The sequence below is a fragment of the Microcaecilia unicolor genome, chromosome 13, assembly GCF_901765095.1.
Source record: "Microcaecilia unicolor chromosome 13, aMicUni1.1, whole genome shotgun sequence".
NCBI classification, from domain to species: domain Eukaryota; kingdom Metazoa; phylum Chordata; class Amphibia; order Gymnophiona; family Siphonopidae; genus Microcaecilia; species Microcaecilia unicolor.
In genome coordinates, this window is record NC_044043.1 from 63,893,306 (window position 1) to 63,909,195 (window position 15,890).

At 44.4% G+C, this 15,890-nt stretch overlaps 1 protein-coding gene across 1 annotated transcript in view; it reads right to left on the minus strand.

Annotated features, from left to right (window-relative positions):
- The window catches only part of DISP3 (dispatched RND transporter family member 3), a 109,192-nt gene that overhangs the window by 73,643 nt on the left and 19,659 nt on the right, over window positions 1-15,890 (minus strand). Inside the window, exon 2 of the mRNA XM_030185723.1 lies at window positions 472-1,432. Within this exon, the coding sequence (XP_030041583.1) occupies window positions 472-1,432 (961 nt within the window). The remainder of the gene's footprint in view (window positions 1-471; window positions 1,433-15,890) is intronic.

Below are 15,890 nucleotides of genomic sequence, written 5' to 3' on the forward strand. Positions count from 1 at the left end.
TGTGGCAACCAGAAATCAATATGAGATATCCATATACATAGTTTGGGATGGGCATGGGGGTGGCATCTCCCAAAGTATTACAGGTTCTATGTTGAATTGGTCCCCCTTTTCCCTCCCACCAATATGGCTTCCTTGTCCAAACTATCACAGGCCGCATTTTACCACTGCTTAGTAAAAGGGTCCCTAAACCACTGTGCCAGAGAATCTATAGAAACCCACATAATTATGAGGCACAGTACCAACAAGAGACCAAAGACCTGGAGATTAGAGTAGTCACTTTGTAGCACTCCCACAAATCTGAAGCACAATGCCAAAAGCAACTTCCATGGCAGTTGGCAGCCATCTCAACTGTACTTGGAAAAGCCTTAATTTACAGTTTAGATAAAACATAGGAAATAAAACAAAATGTTGCTAAATCCACATTCCTTTCCCTTCTACTCCTCTGATATCACCTTCCAGCATAGAACTTACCCTCAATGTCAGCAAGGTCCTGTCCCATACCATCATAGTAAATCTTCCCTCCTCTTTCTGTGGGGAAGAAATATGTAAGAAGGGAGCTCGGCGGTGAGCAGTAAGAGTAGGGCCCCAATGGAAGGTCTTTCAGGACCTCATGAGGCTTCCAGCAAAACTCCCGAAAGTGGGGGTGGTCCATGATTTTCCTTTCAATGTGGTGAATTGTTAGTAGACGCTCCTCTGTGAAGATGTTCCTTTCAGCATCTCCCTGTGCCAAAAAAATAAGCTCAAGGCGCCAGTGTGCTTGGGTCTGAGTGCTGGCACTAAATGAAATGCCTGGGTAACTCCAGTGTGGGTGACGTAAGCTTTCATTGGCTCTTCTCTGACCACCTGCCTGAAGCATGGGGCTGCGCCTGGTCCTCACAGGGCTCATTTTATGATCATTTGCCTGCAGCGTGGTGCTATGTTGAGTCCTCATAGAGCTGCCTGGATGGGAGACATTATTAAGATGAAGTGCTTGCAGCTGCTCAGAGAGCAATCGTTGCAGAGTTTCAGAGGTGAAGTCTGCAAGGTCACGTCTGTTCCGACTCCAGGAACCAAACTGGGATTTCAGTGCTAGGCTGAGGGCATCAAAGCGCTGTGATGCTTCATGATCCCTAACCTCAAAGGCACTGTAAGAGATGTCAATATCCAGAGGAGGGAAATGAAAGAACATCAGAGCTGCCAGGACAACAGGAACTGCACAACCCAGGAAAAGTATAAAACACGCAAAATATACATTTGTGAATATCCATCCAACTATGCCCCAAAACCCATTGATGGAGGCCACCTCCTTAGAAGGTTTGGGGAGACCTTTGTACATCTCACAGAACTGAGCAACCCCAGGGCTTTTCCCAGAGCTGAAGGTTACATCTTCCTCCTCCTCCTCAAACCAAGCATCTTGTAGCAAAGGGTTATTGTCCACATCCATGTCTGACACCTGCAGAATTACAACAGCAATGATTAGAACAGAAGCTTTCATAAAAATTCCAATCCCTGAGCCAGTGGTTTCCAAACCTGATCCTGGTGGCACTCCAGCCAGTCAGGTTTTCAGGATAGCCACAATGAATATTCATGAGAGAGATCTGCATGTACTGCCTCCACTGCATGCAAATTTATCTCATGAATATTCATTGTGGATATACTAAAAACCTGACTGGCTGAGGTGCCTCAAGGACCAGGTTTGGGAACCACTGCCCTGAGCTGTAGGGTTACCATATGGCTTGGAATGGAAGTAAAACCCAGACTGGCTCAACCTGTCCTCCTTTTTCTGGAGCCATATGGTAACCCTACTGAGCTGTGACCCTTTAAAACCCTAGTACCGCCATGACTTACAGATATTCAACCAACATCAAGCCCAGAGGGAGAGGAGAAGCACTCACTGCCCCAAGCAGACTGATACAACACACCTCTGTGTTCAACACTCAGAGCTGCCAAGTTACCCAGTTCCAGGAGGAAGACTTTTTGGCCAGTCCAGCTTTTGAACTTACATTCCAAAGCAGTGTGGGATTTGTAGTCCCTGGTTCTACACTTTGAAATCAGCACTGTGGTCTTATAATGTACCAAATCAGGGTTGTTAGAAACCTAGGATTAGCTATTAAACGCCCTCCTGGAACTGGGTAACCTCTCAGCTCTGAACATTACTGTCCCAGAGTAAGAGACAGATTGTGAAAGACAAAACCGGCCCCATTTTGTTTCCTCCCCCTTCTTTCCCGTCTCCATATATCCTAAGTAAAGAGCACCTGCAGTGCTTAAAGTAAGCAGCACCTACTTAAGATTTTGGCTTGGTTGAGCCTAACAGACCATGAGAAACTTACTATAAAGCCAGAGAAGGCTCAGCAAGGACTCAGTTCCAGTACAGTATTTCTGAAAACAAATCAACACTATTTTGACTCTTTGTATACTAAAAAAAGAGAGAACTATTCAGAAGAATGTGAAATCTGCATTTGCTGATGGATTTGTTTAAGAAGGGCAAATTTAGTTCTGAGAACAGGGCAAGAAGCAATAGCCTGGCTGGACCCCTGTGAATCTAATGAGCCACTAATAATTTGCTGAAGGACCAAGCAGTAGGAACTCTACCTAATCAAAGCTCTAGCTCCTCTCGTTAACACCATTAGCAACAAGACAGGTCCTCAAGCTCCCACAGCTGGCTGGTCTGCAGAATTCTCTAGAAATATTATTCCTATAATGTCATTAATACACACTGTACTGTACACAATAATTCACAAGGCCTAAGAACCCAACTATGCAGCATGTCTCTGCAACCTCAGCTATCATATAGCAGGAAGTACGTTTTCACGGAGAGGGTGATAGATACCTAGAATGCCCTCCCATGGGAGGTGGTGGAGATGAAAATGGTAACAGAATTCAAAAATATGTGGGATAAACACAAAGGAATCTTGTTTGGAAGGAATGGCTCCATAGAAGCTTAGCGGTGATTAGATGGCAACACCAGTAATTGGGAAGCAAAGCCAGTGCTGGGCAGACTTCTATGGTCTGTGCCTGCATCATGGCTGGACAGACTTGGATGGGCTGGAATGGGGCTTTGATGAAAACTTCAGAAGTTTTAGAACAAGGACAGTGCCGGGCAGACTACTACGGTCATACCTTATGCTACGAGTTTATCTTGTTGGGTAGACTGGACAGAACGTACAGGTCTTTATCTGCCATCATCTACTATGTTACTATCATGCTCATTTTTGAAAGAGATGGACGTCCAAAAAGTGACATAAATCGGCACTTGGACGTCTTTCTCATGGAGACGTCCAAATCGGTATAATCGAAACCCGATTCTGGATGTCTTCTCAGAAGTCCGTCGCAAGAACATCCAAATCTCAAGGGGGCATATCAGAGGCTTAGTTGAGGTGGGACGTGGGTGTTCCTAAGACTTGGATGTCTTTGAGCCATAGTGGAACAAAGCAAAGACGTCCAGGACTAAAACTTGGACGTTTTCACCTGGACCTGTTTTTATTACGAATAAGGCACAAAAAGGTGCCTGAAATGACCAGATGACCACTGGAGGGAATCGGGGATGACCTCCCGTTACTCCCACAGTGGTCACTAACCCCCTCCCACCCTCAAAAAACATGATTAAAAATATTACTTGCCAGCCTCAGATGTCATACTCAGGTCCATGACAGCGCATGCAGGTCACTGGAGTAGTTAAGTAGTAGGTGCAGTGCAGACAGATGGACCCAGGCCCATAACCCCCTACCTGTTACATTTGTGGAGAAAACAGCGAGCTCTCCAAAACCCACCAGAAACTCTCTGTACCCAGATATAGGTGCCTCCTTTCACCCATAAGGGCTATGGTAGTGGTGTACAGTTGGGGATAGTAGGTCTTGGGGGGCTCAACACACAAGGTAAGGGAGCTGTGTATCTGGGAGCATTTTGTGAAGTCCACTGCAGTGTCCCCTAGGGTGCCCAATTGTTGTCCTGGCATGTCAGGGGGACCAGTGTACTAAGACTGCTGGCTCCTCCCATGTCCAAATGGCTTGAATTTGGATGTTTTAGACTTGGATGTTTTTGGTTTTTAAAATGGCCGAAAATCAAAGATGTCCAAATCCAAGGACATCCATGGTATTTTCGAACACAAAGATGGACGTCCATCTTTTTTCAAAAATGGCCTTCTCCCTGCCTCCGAATTTGTACATTTTACAAAGACGTCCAAATTCCAACGTAGATGTTTCTTTTGAAAATGCCCCTCAATGTCTCTGAACCCTTGCACACAGCATGTCTCACTATAACCTCAGCTATCACATCTCTCAATCCTTATACATACACAGGGTAATTTTATAGGGTGATTTCTAACATTTACATACCACTTGTGTGTGTAAATCGTTAGAATAATGGCACATATATGCAATATAGGTGCACATAGGAGCTTAAATTGGGTTTTTAAAATTTAGATTTACTCACACCTTTTCAGTAGTAGCCCAAGGTGAGTTACATTCAGGGACACTGGGGTACTTCCCTGTCCCTGGAGGGCTCACAGTCTAAGTTTGTACCTGAGACAACAGAGGGCTAAATGACTTGCCCAAGATCACAAGGAGCAGCAGTGGGATTTGAACCAGCCACCTCTGGATGTCAAGACCAGTGCTCTAACCACTAGGCCAGTCCTCCACTCCAAAATGCCATAAATTCCACCTAAGTGCTATTCTGTACATATGTACAAAGCTTATGCATAGTGCGCACTAATGGAATTAGCATATGCTAGGTATATAATGGGCTTCTTAGCATTTAGTGCATACTAATTTCTTTAGTGCATTCTAAGCTTTAATAAAAGGCCACCACACTGTGTATTTTACAGGTAGACATACACATAGGTGGAGCTTGGGCAAAGCATGGACGGGATTCACACTTAAGCATGTCATTTATAGCCACAATAAGTTATATGAGGATCTCCAACATTTAAGCACAAGCACGTACTCTAGCTCTCTGGCCTTATAAAATAGGCACTTATACAGGTTATGAAATTACTCCCACAATGTCTATCTACATTCTCAGCTGTCATGTGTGTCCCTAAACCCTTACACACAGCATGTCTCTCCACATCCTCAGTTTACAACTTCCTGAAACTTTATGTCTCTCTGCATCCTCAGCTGTCATATATGATCTCGGAATCTTTATCTATTACATGTCTCTCTGCATCCTCAGCTGTTATATGTCTCTGAACCCTTACACACAACATGTCTCTCCAGTCCAGGGGCGTAGCTACGGGTGGGCCTGGGTGGGCCCAGGCCCACCCAATTTCAGCTCAGGCCCACCCAGCTGATCTCTGCAGACTTGCAGCAGCGGCGAACTGGCGGGCAGCGACACTAAAAGCATAAAGCAGTGAAGCTCTTCGAGTCCGTCCTTTGCTTTCCGTTTCCTGCCCTCTCAGCGTCCCGCCCGCCCAAAAGGAAATGACATCAAAGGAAGGCGGGACGCTGAGAGGGCAGGAAACGGAAAGCGAAGGACGGACTCGAAGAGCTTCGCTGCTTTATGCTTTTAGTGCCGCTGCCCGCCAGTTCGCCGCTGCAACTCCAGAAGGAAGCCATTTTTTAAAAATCTGTTTCTACTCCCCTGCGCAGCCGTCGCCATTCACTTAAAGCACAGCAAGCAAACCAGTGAGCTGCTGTGCTGTCTGCATCCACGTTGTCTTCTTTATTCAGCAGAGGGTGGTGAGCAGAGGGAAGGATGGGACTGGGAGGGGTAGTGAGCTGAGGGAAGGCGCAGAAGATGGATGGGACTGGGAGGGGTGGTAAGTACAGAGTATGGGGAATGGGGGACTAATGAAGTGGGTGAAAGATGGGGGAGGAATTTAGGAGACAGGGTAAGGGAGAGACAGAGGGGGGAATGGGAGTGCTGGAGAGGGAATGAGAGGGAGGTGGTCTAAGGGGAGAAAGGAGCATCGATGGACATGGATGGGAGGACAAGGACCAGGGAGAGAGGAGAAATTGCTGGACATGGAGGGGAGGGCAGGGGAGAGAGGAGAATTTCTGGATATGGATGGATGGAGGGGGCAGGGGAGAGAGGAGAATTGCTGGATATGGATGGATAGATGAATGGAGGGCAGGGGAGTTGCTGGACATGGGTGGATAGAGGGGAGGGCAGGGGAGAGGAGAGTTGTTGGACATAGGTGGATGGAGGGGAGGGTAGAAAAGAGTTGCTGGACATGGATGGAAGGAAGGACAGTGGAGAGAGGATGGTTGCTGGACATGGGTGGATGGAGGGGAGGGCAGGGAGAGAATTGTTGGACATGGATGGAGGGAAAGGAAGGTAAGACAGGAAGGAGATGCACATGGATGGAGGGGAGAAAGAAGAAGAAATTCTGGACATGGATGGAGGGGAGGGAAGACAGAGGAAGGAGATGCACATGGATGGAGGGAAAGGGAGAGAGAAGAAATGCTGACATGGATGGAGGGGAGGGAAGAGAGAGAAAGGATATATGAGGGAAAAGGAAGAGAGGAGAAAAACAGCACATGGATGGAGAAAATAGGCAGAAGCTGGATCCACTGGACAGTCAAGTCTGCAGAGGACCCAGCTTTTACTTACGGATGTAGAGCAAGAAATGAAGAAGAAAGGAGGAAAGTAAAGAAATAAATGGAAAGGAAGCCCTGGAAACGGAGTTAAGAGGACAGATAGCAGCAGAATCAGATACTGGGCCAGCATGATCAGAAAAACAAAGTCACCAGACAACAAAGGTAGAAAAAAATCATTTTATTTTCATTATAGTGTTTGGAATATGTCCACTTTGAGAATCAGGTGCTCAACATTAAAAGTTTATATTTATTTATGGCATATTATCCCACATTAAACATGAATTAGATTGGAACCTGGGATCATTTAATTTTTTTTTTCCTGGAGAGAGTAATGCATTGCCTCCCCCCCCCCCCCCCCCCCAGGCTCTCTCCCCGGCTATAGCCAGCTCTGCAATTTTGAAGGGGGGGGGGGGCGCAGAGGTGGACCGGGGAGAGAGCCTGTTGTTAAACATTTACCAGCAAACCACTGTCTAGTGCCCACCCATCCAACCTGTTGGCCCACCCAAAAATTGACTTCTGGCTACGCCACTGCTCTCCACATCCTCAGTTTACAACTTCCTGAAACTTTATGTCTCTCTGTATCTTCAGCTGTTACTTGTATCTCTGAACCCAGCATGTCTCTCCACATCCTCAATTTACAACTTCCTGAACCTTTACACACAGTGGGCTAGATTCTATATATGGTGTCAAAAAAATTGGCACGGAAAAAGCGCTATTCCATAAGCTGCTCTTAAATTTAGGCATGGTTTATAGAATAGCGCTTATGCCTGGGAATCACACCTCACTTTAGGTAGGGCCATATGCACCAACTGAGACATGGTGCAAATGTACGTGCCTAAATTAGGTATGTATCCTTATTATTCTATAACAACGTACATTAATTTTAGGAATGCCCCCGTTAAGCCCATGAGCCTCCCATTTCTGGACCCACTTTTCAGATCACGTGTAAAGTTACAAACATAAATGCAAATTAAATCTAATTAGTACCAATAATTGCTTGTTAAAAAGCCAAGTAGTGGTGCTAATTAGCTCGTTATGCAATTAAATTGCACACGCAAATTGGGCATACACCCAAATTTGTGCATGCAATTTTTGGTGACTTGTACAGAATAGGGGGTATGTCTCTCTTCACCCTCAGCTGTCAGGTATGTCTCAGCATCCTGTCTCTCTGCATCCTGAGTTGAAACCTTATGTTCCACTGCTTGATTTTCTGTTTTCTAGTCACTAATTAGACCTTCAGTTCAATCTCTGACACCTGCTCCCCACAGCAAAGAGTAGAGATGGAAGAACAGCCAAGGACACAGCACTGACTGCATGTCCCTCTTCATCTCTAAAGAATGAGATTCCTAGAAGCTGTCGTGTCCATTAATATAAACTTTCCATACTGAGCCTTTTCACAATCACTGCCATGTCCAGTAATACAGATGTCTGATACTGATGTTTTCCACACTTGCCGTCATATCCAGTAATACAAATTTCCCATACTAATGCTTTTCACACTTGCTGCCAGGTCCATTAATACGGATTCCTCATTCGGATGCTTTTCACACTCACTACTAGAGCTCTACTGAATAGCATATTTTACTATTCAGCTGAATACGAATAATGAAAAACATTATTTGGCCGAAAATAAATATCAAATATAAATAATGGGAACTGAGTTTTAACAAAACAAATAATAAAAGAAGCAGTGTGAAATCAGAGACCAAGTGTTTATTTCAGTAGGATTTAGCACAGTAGAGCCCTGGACTAATATTCAAATTTAAATTGAATATGAATAATTATTTGGAGCCAAATCAAATCGAACATGAATATTTGGTACAGCCCTACTCCCTACCATGTCCAGTAATACAGATTTCCCATTCTGATGATTTTCACATTCACTTCTATGTGCAATAATACAGATTTCCCATTTTGATGCTTTTCACACTCACGCCCATGTCCAGTTGTGCAGATTCCCTATTTTGATGCTTTTCACACTCACTGCTATGTTCAATAATACAAATTTCCCATACTGATGCTTTTCACACTCATTCCTTTGCCCAGTAATACAAATTCCCCAGACTGATGCTTTCACCCTTGTTACCACATCCAGTTTTCATACCCGCTGCCGCATCCAGTTATACAAATATTCCATAGTGATGCTTTTCGCAGTCACACCAACATCCAAAAATGCAGACTCCGCATTTTGATGCTTTTCAATCTCATTCCTATGTCCAGTAATACAGACTGCCCCCCCACGCTGATGCTTTTCACACTCGTTCCTAAGTCCATTAATGCAGTCTTCACATTCTGATGCGTTTCACACTTGCTCCTAAGTCCAGTACTACAGATTCCCCATACTGATGCTTTTCACACTCATTCCTATGTCCAATAATTCAGATTCCTCAGACTGATGCTCTTCACACTCGCTGCCGTGTCCAGTTGTACAAATTTCCTATATGGATGCTATTCACGCTCACCACCACCACGCCCAGTTATACAAATTTCCATAGTAATGCTTTTCACACTTGCTCCTATGTCCAGTTTTACAAATGTCCCATTCTGATGCTTTTCACACTTGTTCCTATGTCCAATAATACAGAATTCCCATACCGATTCTTTTCACACTCACTGTCATACACAGTACTACAAATTTCCCACAGTAATGCTTTTCACACTGGTTACCATGTCCAGTAATACAGATTCCCCAGACTGATGCTTTTCACACTCACTACCATGTCCAGTAATACAGATTCCTCAGACTGATGCTTTTCACACTCACTACCATGTCTAGTAATACAGATTCCCCAGACTGATGCTTTTCACACTCACTACCATGTCCAGTAATACAGATTCCCCAGACTGATGCTTTTCACACTCACTACCATGTCCAGTAATACAGATTCCCCAGACTGATGCTTTTCACGCTGGCTGCCTTATCCAGTAAGTTTTTCACACTCGCTGCCACATCCAGTTATACAAGCTTCCCATTCTGATGGGGGTTGTTTTGCAGATTACTCCTGAGGAAATGGAATGAGAAATGATATAGGAAACCTTGAGTCGTGTTCTGGTACTTGGCAATTAACATTTAATGCAAAAAGGTGCAGAGTCATGTACTGGGGTGCAGAAATCAGAGGGAACAATTTGCAGTGGAGGCAGGCATTGGTGGGGGAGGAGGGAGGGTTGCTAGGTCTGTGTCTAAGATGGCAAATACTTGAGACTGGTAAAGTTCTTGCCCATCCTACCCAGTCCTCCAATCCCATTTCCTCCAAGGTAAAAGAGGTATTTTTTTTTTTTTGCTTTAATTAAAGAAGTAAATATTTTTTAAAAGCAATTGTCTGGCTTTCTGTTGAGGCTGGTGCATAGATTTTGCTGCCTTTTATTGTGCTATGGGGAGGCTGTGACTTTATTTGTTCCTCACAATGTGGATGAGGGATAAGGGGAGATCTGTAAATATTAATCCCAAATTTTTCTGCCGGTTCATAGTTTCCCATTTCGAGGTCTGACTTCCAGAGTGAGATCAATTACCCACCAGATTTAATCTTCACAGGTGCTGAGCTGTGAAAGGGGAAGCTGTGAGGCTACTGCTGGCACCAAGAAAGGTGCTTTTCAATACTAATTGAAAATTCCTAACAGCAACTCCTTCTCATCTCACTGAAGTCTGCTTCGGGGGATGTGTTAGTGCCTGATATCTCCTGCCAAAGCTCCTAGCTACAGAGACTTGTACTCCATGTTAGCACAAATCAGTAGGCACCAGAGTACAGGGAAGATTAGTGGAAGCAGAAAAAACTGTTAACAGTGACTGATTGATGGGTGAATATAATAAAGTGCGGGAGACTCTGCGCATAGTCTAGTGTGGGTTTTCTGCACAATTTTTATAGCTGCCCTATGATCAAAGGAGTTTAGCACATGAGAAAACTGGGGGCAAAGGATTGATTAGACATCAGTGCACTGTTTATTTAAATCCAATGGTAATAAGGACATTAGCTATTAAACCTTGATCAAAAAATGTGCGCTCACAACCGAAGACTTAACACCTGGTTTTCTAACACTGGGGATTTAGTGCATAGTCTGAGGTGAAGTAAACGTTTACCTTGATTTTCTGTAGCTAGTGTGGTGAGTGATATTTTCTTTTCTTGTGTGAGCATGAAGTACCCACAACTTTTTTTTTCTTTGTTTTGTTGAATAGGATGGGTGGACAAATTAAAAAAAATTGGCAGAGCGATTAGGAGCAGAGATGGTCACATCATTGAATGAACGATTAAGACAGAAGTGCTGCGGCTATCAAATGAAGGGTAAAGCTTGACAGCAGAAATGTAGACGATGCCATACTAAAAATATTTATATACAGAGTAGCTTTCCAGACACAAACATATGCATGCAAGTCTCCAGGTGCTAATAAAATTTGTGCATGAAATACCGATTCTGCTAGTGGTGTCTACATGTTTTCATGGAGATCAGTGTTGCTCTCCTGTGTTTATGCCAGGGGCTTAGCTGGGTGGGGCCACGGGGGCATGGGCCCCCACAGATTTAGTCCAGGCCCCCTCCACTTTTGACCCTCCCCCCCGCCAACCCTCCCACACCACTTTCGACTCCCCCCCCCCCCCCCCCCACTGCCACTGCAAGTTTAAGCCGGTCAGGACTCACAGCACAGATCACTACTACTACTACTACTACTACTATTTAGCATTTCTATAGTGCTACAAAGCGTACGCAGCGCTGCACAAACATAGAAGAAAGACAGTCCCTGCTCAAAGAGCTTACAATCTGGTAGACAAAAAATAAAGCAAACAAATCAACTAATGTGTAGAGGAAAGAGGAGAGGAGGGTAGGTGGAGGCGAGTGGATACAAGTGGTTACGAGTCAAAAGCAATGTTAAAGAGGTGGGCTTTCAATCTAGATTTAAAGATAGTCAAGGATGGGACAAGACGTAGGGGCTCAGGAAGTCTATTCCAGGCCTAGGGCGTAGCAAGATCAGTGAAGTGAGCGAACACGCTGGAGATTGGCGCTGAAGAAGACTAAGGCTGGACCCCCGCCAGCAAAGGTACCTTGCGGCAGTGTGGGGGGGGAGGGGGTAGAAAGTGGCAGGGGGGTTGGTGGCTGGGGGAGGCGGGCTAAAATATGACCCCCCCTCCTGCTGAGGTCTGGCTACGCCCCTGGTTTATGCACATCTCTGAGTGCAAATTATTTGCATATGATTTGGTTACAGTATTGGGTACAATTTTTCCCATGTCCAATAAGAATCTGTGTGAGGAGCTTCAGCCCACAGCTCTAACATGGATCAGTACATTGGCCTCTGAGTCTCTCTTCTGTATTCCTATCCATTTTGAAAGATGTTTTGTCTGGGTGTGCTGCTTCTATGAGAAGAGGATCAAAGGTGCAGACTGCCTGCTATATTTTGACTTCCTACATTTTTAATACTAAAGATAAAAATGGAGCCAAGACATGAATAACACTGCCTTACAGAAAGGTAGGTAACTGCTATGAGAAATCATTATATGACTGACAGGAGATCCTTCTTCCCATTTGACAGAATGGGACCCATGTGATCTTGAAGCTTCATGAATAAGGGTTACGGATTTCATCATGTGATGATGGGCAGAAGCAGGTCTCTGAATGTGCTAGAATCATTTCATCCTTTGTTGTGTCAGATAAAACTTAGGGGCCAATGCAGAAAGTGATATGTGGTAACCTGCAGCTCATTGCCAAAATGTCCCTCTTCCTGTCACTGGGTCTGCATCAGCGCCTTTGAAAATCCCTGGTAGTCTAGCGTCCCCCTGGTCCCATCTGAATCAATCCCCACAAAAAATGTAGGCACTCTGGATCTCCCCTCTTGAGCTGCTCCCCTGACCTCCCCCCCAAAATATACAGCACCCCATATCCCCTCACTCCCCCCAAAATACCCCTGATGTCTATCAGCACCTAACGACCCCAACCCCTAAATAAATATCCCTAGTGTCTAGCAGCATCCACCCCAACCCCCGTGACCTCCTGCCCCACCCCAGACCCTATTCCACCTTTAAAGAGGCAGCAATGATGTCTACTTGCTTCAGCATTTGCGTCGCCATCTTAAAAAATGATGGAGTCCAACCCCAGATGGTGCATCCTAATGTGACAAGATTTGCCTTCTCTGTATGGAGAGAGACAGTTTTCACAAATGATAGAGGCAGCTCCTGAAGGTTGCTTGGATCGGAGGGGGGGGGGGGGGGGGGGATCAGCATCAGCATAAGTGCTGAGCCTAGGTGTACCCCAAGGTTCCTGATTTAAGTGGGAGTGTGTAGCTCCCAAAAGGGATTTTGATGTCAGGTATGTCACTGCTTGTATTAGGGACCCGTTTTACTTGGGTTCAGGCTGTTGTTTTTAGCTCATTCCTGAATTGCTGCTAAACAGGTATAGTATTACCCCCTAAATGTTTTAGACCAGTGTCAGAACTTCAAAAAATGTTTTGCTCACTGCAACAGATGAAAATGACATGGGAGTAAACCTTATAACATTAATATTTTAAATAAAGGAAGCCTCAGCTGCCCGGGGAGAGTCTTAGACTTTTCACAAAACCCTTTAATGGGCTCATCATAGGCCTCAGTAGGAACTGGAACAACAGTAGTAGAAAAGAACCCCCCCCCCCCCCCAACAGGGAAGAATAACCACTACTTCATAAACTGGTTACACCCCCCCCCCCCCAAAAAAAAAATGTCATAAACATAATTCACTTCCCATGTAATTTCCAAACTGGTACAAAAAAATAATAAAAAAAAGAAAAAAAAAAAAAGAAAAACTAACATTCCAAATAAGCGTGCGCTAAAGATAAAGAGTAAAAAAAAAACTTAACTTCAAGAATCCAACTGAAGGATGATTCTCTGTAACTGCGACTCCAACAGCAATCCTTAGTATTTCCAATTGCACTCTCCAAATCCCGACAAGGGCTAGGGACCTCCCCTTGTTTTGAAATGACTGTGTCAGGAGGAGGAATGTAGCACAGACTAAGCTTCTTCAAACATGGCATTAGGTTTTAAAAGGACCTCCAAGGTTCTACAACCAATCAGCGAAAGACACACAATTTAAAGAAACAGTACATAAATATAGGCCACCTCTTTAGTAAAATGCTTCCCACTCCTTTGGCCATTAAGCCCATCAGGGGAAACCATCTGCAAATCATAAATCTATCTCTGCTCCCTTTGAAGTAATCTTCTTGAAATATCTCCTCGGTGTACTAAACAGATGGTCAATAACAATACATTTTAAATCTTCAAAATGATGTTTACATTCCATACAGTGCCAAGCTAGAGGAGCTTCCATTTTATAATGTACTATAGAATGTTTATGTTCTGACAGTCTAATTTTAAGCATATGCTTAGTTTGACCTATATATGACAGGCCACAAGGACATGTGATTTTATAAATCATACATTTTGATGTACATGAAGAGTACGCTTATGAGGAATGTACGTTTTTCTTTTTTCTTATTTTTTTTTGCACCAGCTTGGAAACTACATGGGAAGTGAATTATGTTTATGAAATTTGGGGGGGGGGGGGGGGGGTATAACCAGTTTTTAAAATAGTAGTTTTTCCTCCCTGTGGGGTTTTTTTCTACTACTGTTTTTCCAGTTCCTACCGAGGCCTATGATAAGAGCCCATTAAGGGGTTTTGTGAAAAGTCTAAGACTCTCCCCGGGCTGTTGAGGCTTCCTTTATTTAAAATAGTAATGTTATAAGATTTACTCCCATGTTTTTTCCATCTGTCCCAGAGAGCAAAACATTTTTTGAAGTTCTGTAGAATATTATTAATTTTGCTGTCCGTATATTGACTTTAGACCAGTGGCATAAATACCACCCAAACCATCCCTACAGGGCGAGGGCCCCTACCTCCAGCAGTTTAATGGAATAAAAGTGCTAGTTTGCAAATTTAAATACCCCTCCTAGTGAACAGGGTGGTATTATACTTAGTGTAAGAAGTGAGATTCAAGCTCCCTACTACCAAACCAGGATTTGTTGTTGTTGTTGTTACATTTGTAATGTAGAGATAGAAAATGTAGTCAAGTTGGTGGCAGCAAGAGAGCAAGTATACATTTCTGCAAAAGATGGCAGAGGAACAGCAAGATTTATACAGCAGATGGTGCAACAGAGTAGCTCTGCCACATCAGACGTAAGGAGCAATATAATGCTTTTCTAGCTGTCACCACACTCAACCTGCTTACAGAACCTTAGCCAATAAAGCAGACATGAGCTATCCTGACATAAAAGTTGCGTAAATTGTCTAGAAATCAAGGTAGAAGACTCTAAACGTTGCATATGAAAAGTTATCCCTGCAGCTAAAGATGGTATACACCAATATGGCCATCTGAGGTAATGGAATATGTGTTCTGCCAGCAGGGGTGTCAGAAGATCCCTTATAGAAAGAGTGAGTTGAGTTTTTATACCTCTAGAAAGAGAGAATCCCTCCTACCTGAAGCCAAAGCAAGATGGGCTCCTGGCCGGGGGAAGGGCACTTGAGGACAGAAGTAAGTGAGGCAAGCAACACACACTAGCTGGCCTCTTTCTGTTCCCCAACACCTGGATAAGCCTAACCCAGTGTGGGGACAAGCCACAGGATTCACGCAAGGGACAACAGCACCACTTTTTTCTTTTGCAATACCTTGCAGGTGAAAGAATCCAAAGGCTTAAGAGAATAAATTTGCCTGAATACAAGAATGGATCCTATCACCATCCTAGGTACTTAGGGCAGGGGTTCTCAACCCAATCCTTAGGACACACCTAGCCAGTCAGGCTTTCATGATATCTATAATGAATATGCATGAGACAGATTTAAATGCACTACCTCCTTTGTATGCAAATTTATCTCATGCATATTGAGGGTATCCTGAAAACCTGACTGGCTGGGTTCTCTGGCTTAGGGTGAAGCCTGAAGGAGGCCCATTAATACTTTGGACCTAGAACCATGGGATTAATAAGCATGTTTAAGAGACTCCCCTCTCGGTGTGAGAGGGCATCCCCCGAAGCCCCGCCCCCTTCCGGTCCCCCAGCCAATGATGGGCGAGGTTCTCCCCAACGTCATTCAGAGGGAAGCTGGAAGGGAAGGGTTGCTCGGGTCGGGGAGCTGCCGCGTGGCAGCCACCATGTTATTGGCATACTCCTCGCCGGCCTTCTTTAAGCATGTTTCATTTAGAGAAAACTTCATGACCAGTCAGTGACCGTGTTTATTTGGGAAAAAAGCATGATAATGCCTGAGTGCTAAGATGTAGTCCAGTCAGTGACAGGTGGCTGGAACTGACAAAGCAAATGCTGTTGGGAATTATTGTGCCTCAAGCAGAGAAATATCCCAGTTCGCTTGGAGTTGGATGTTAGTAATTCTAGCTAAGTCTGTTTGAGTGACTAATGGACAAGTACTAGAAGCAAA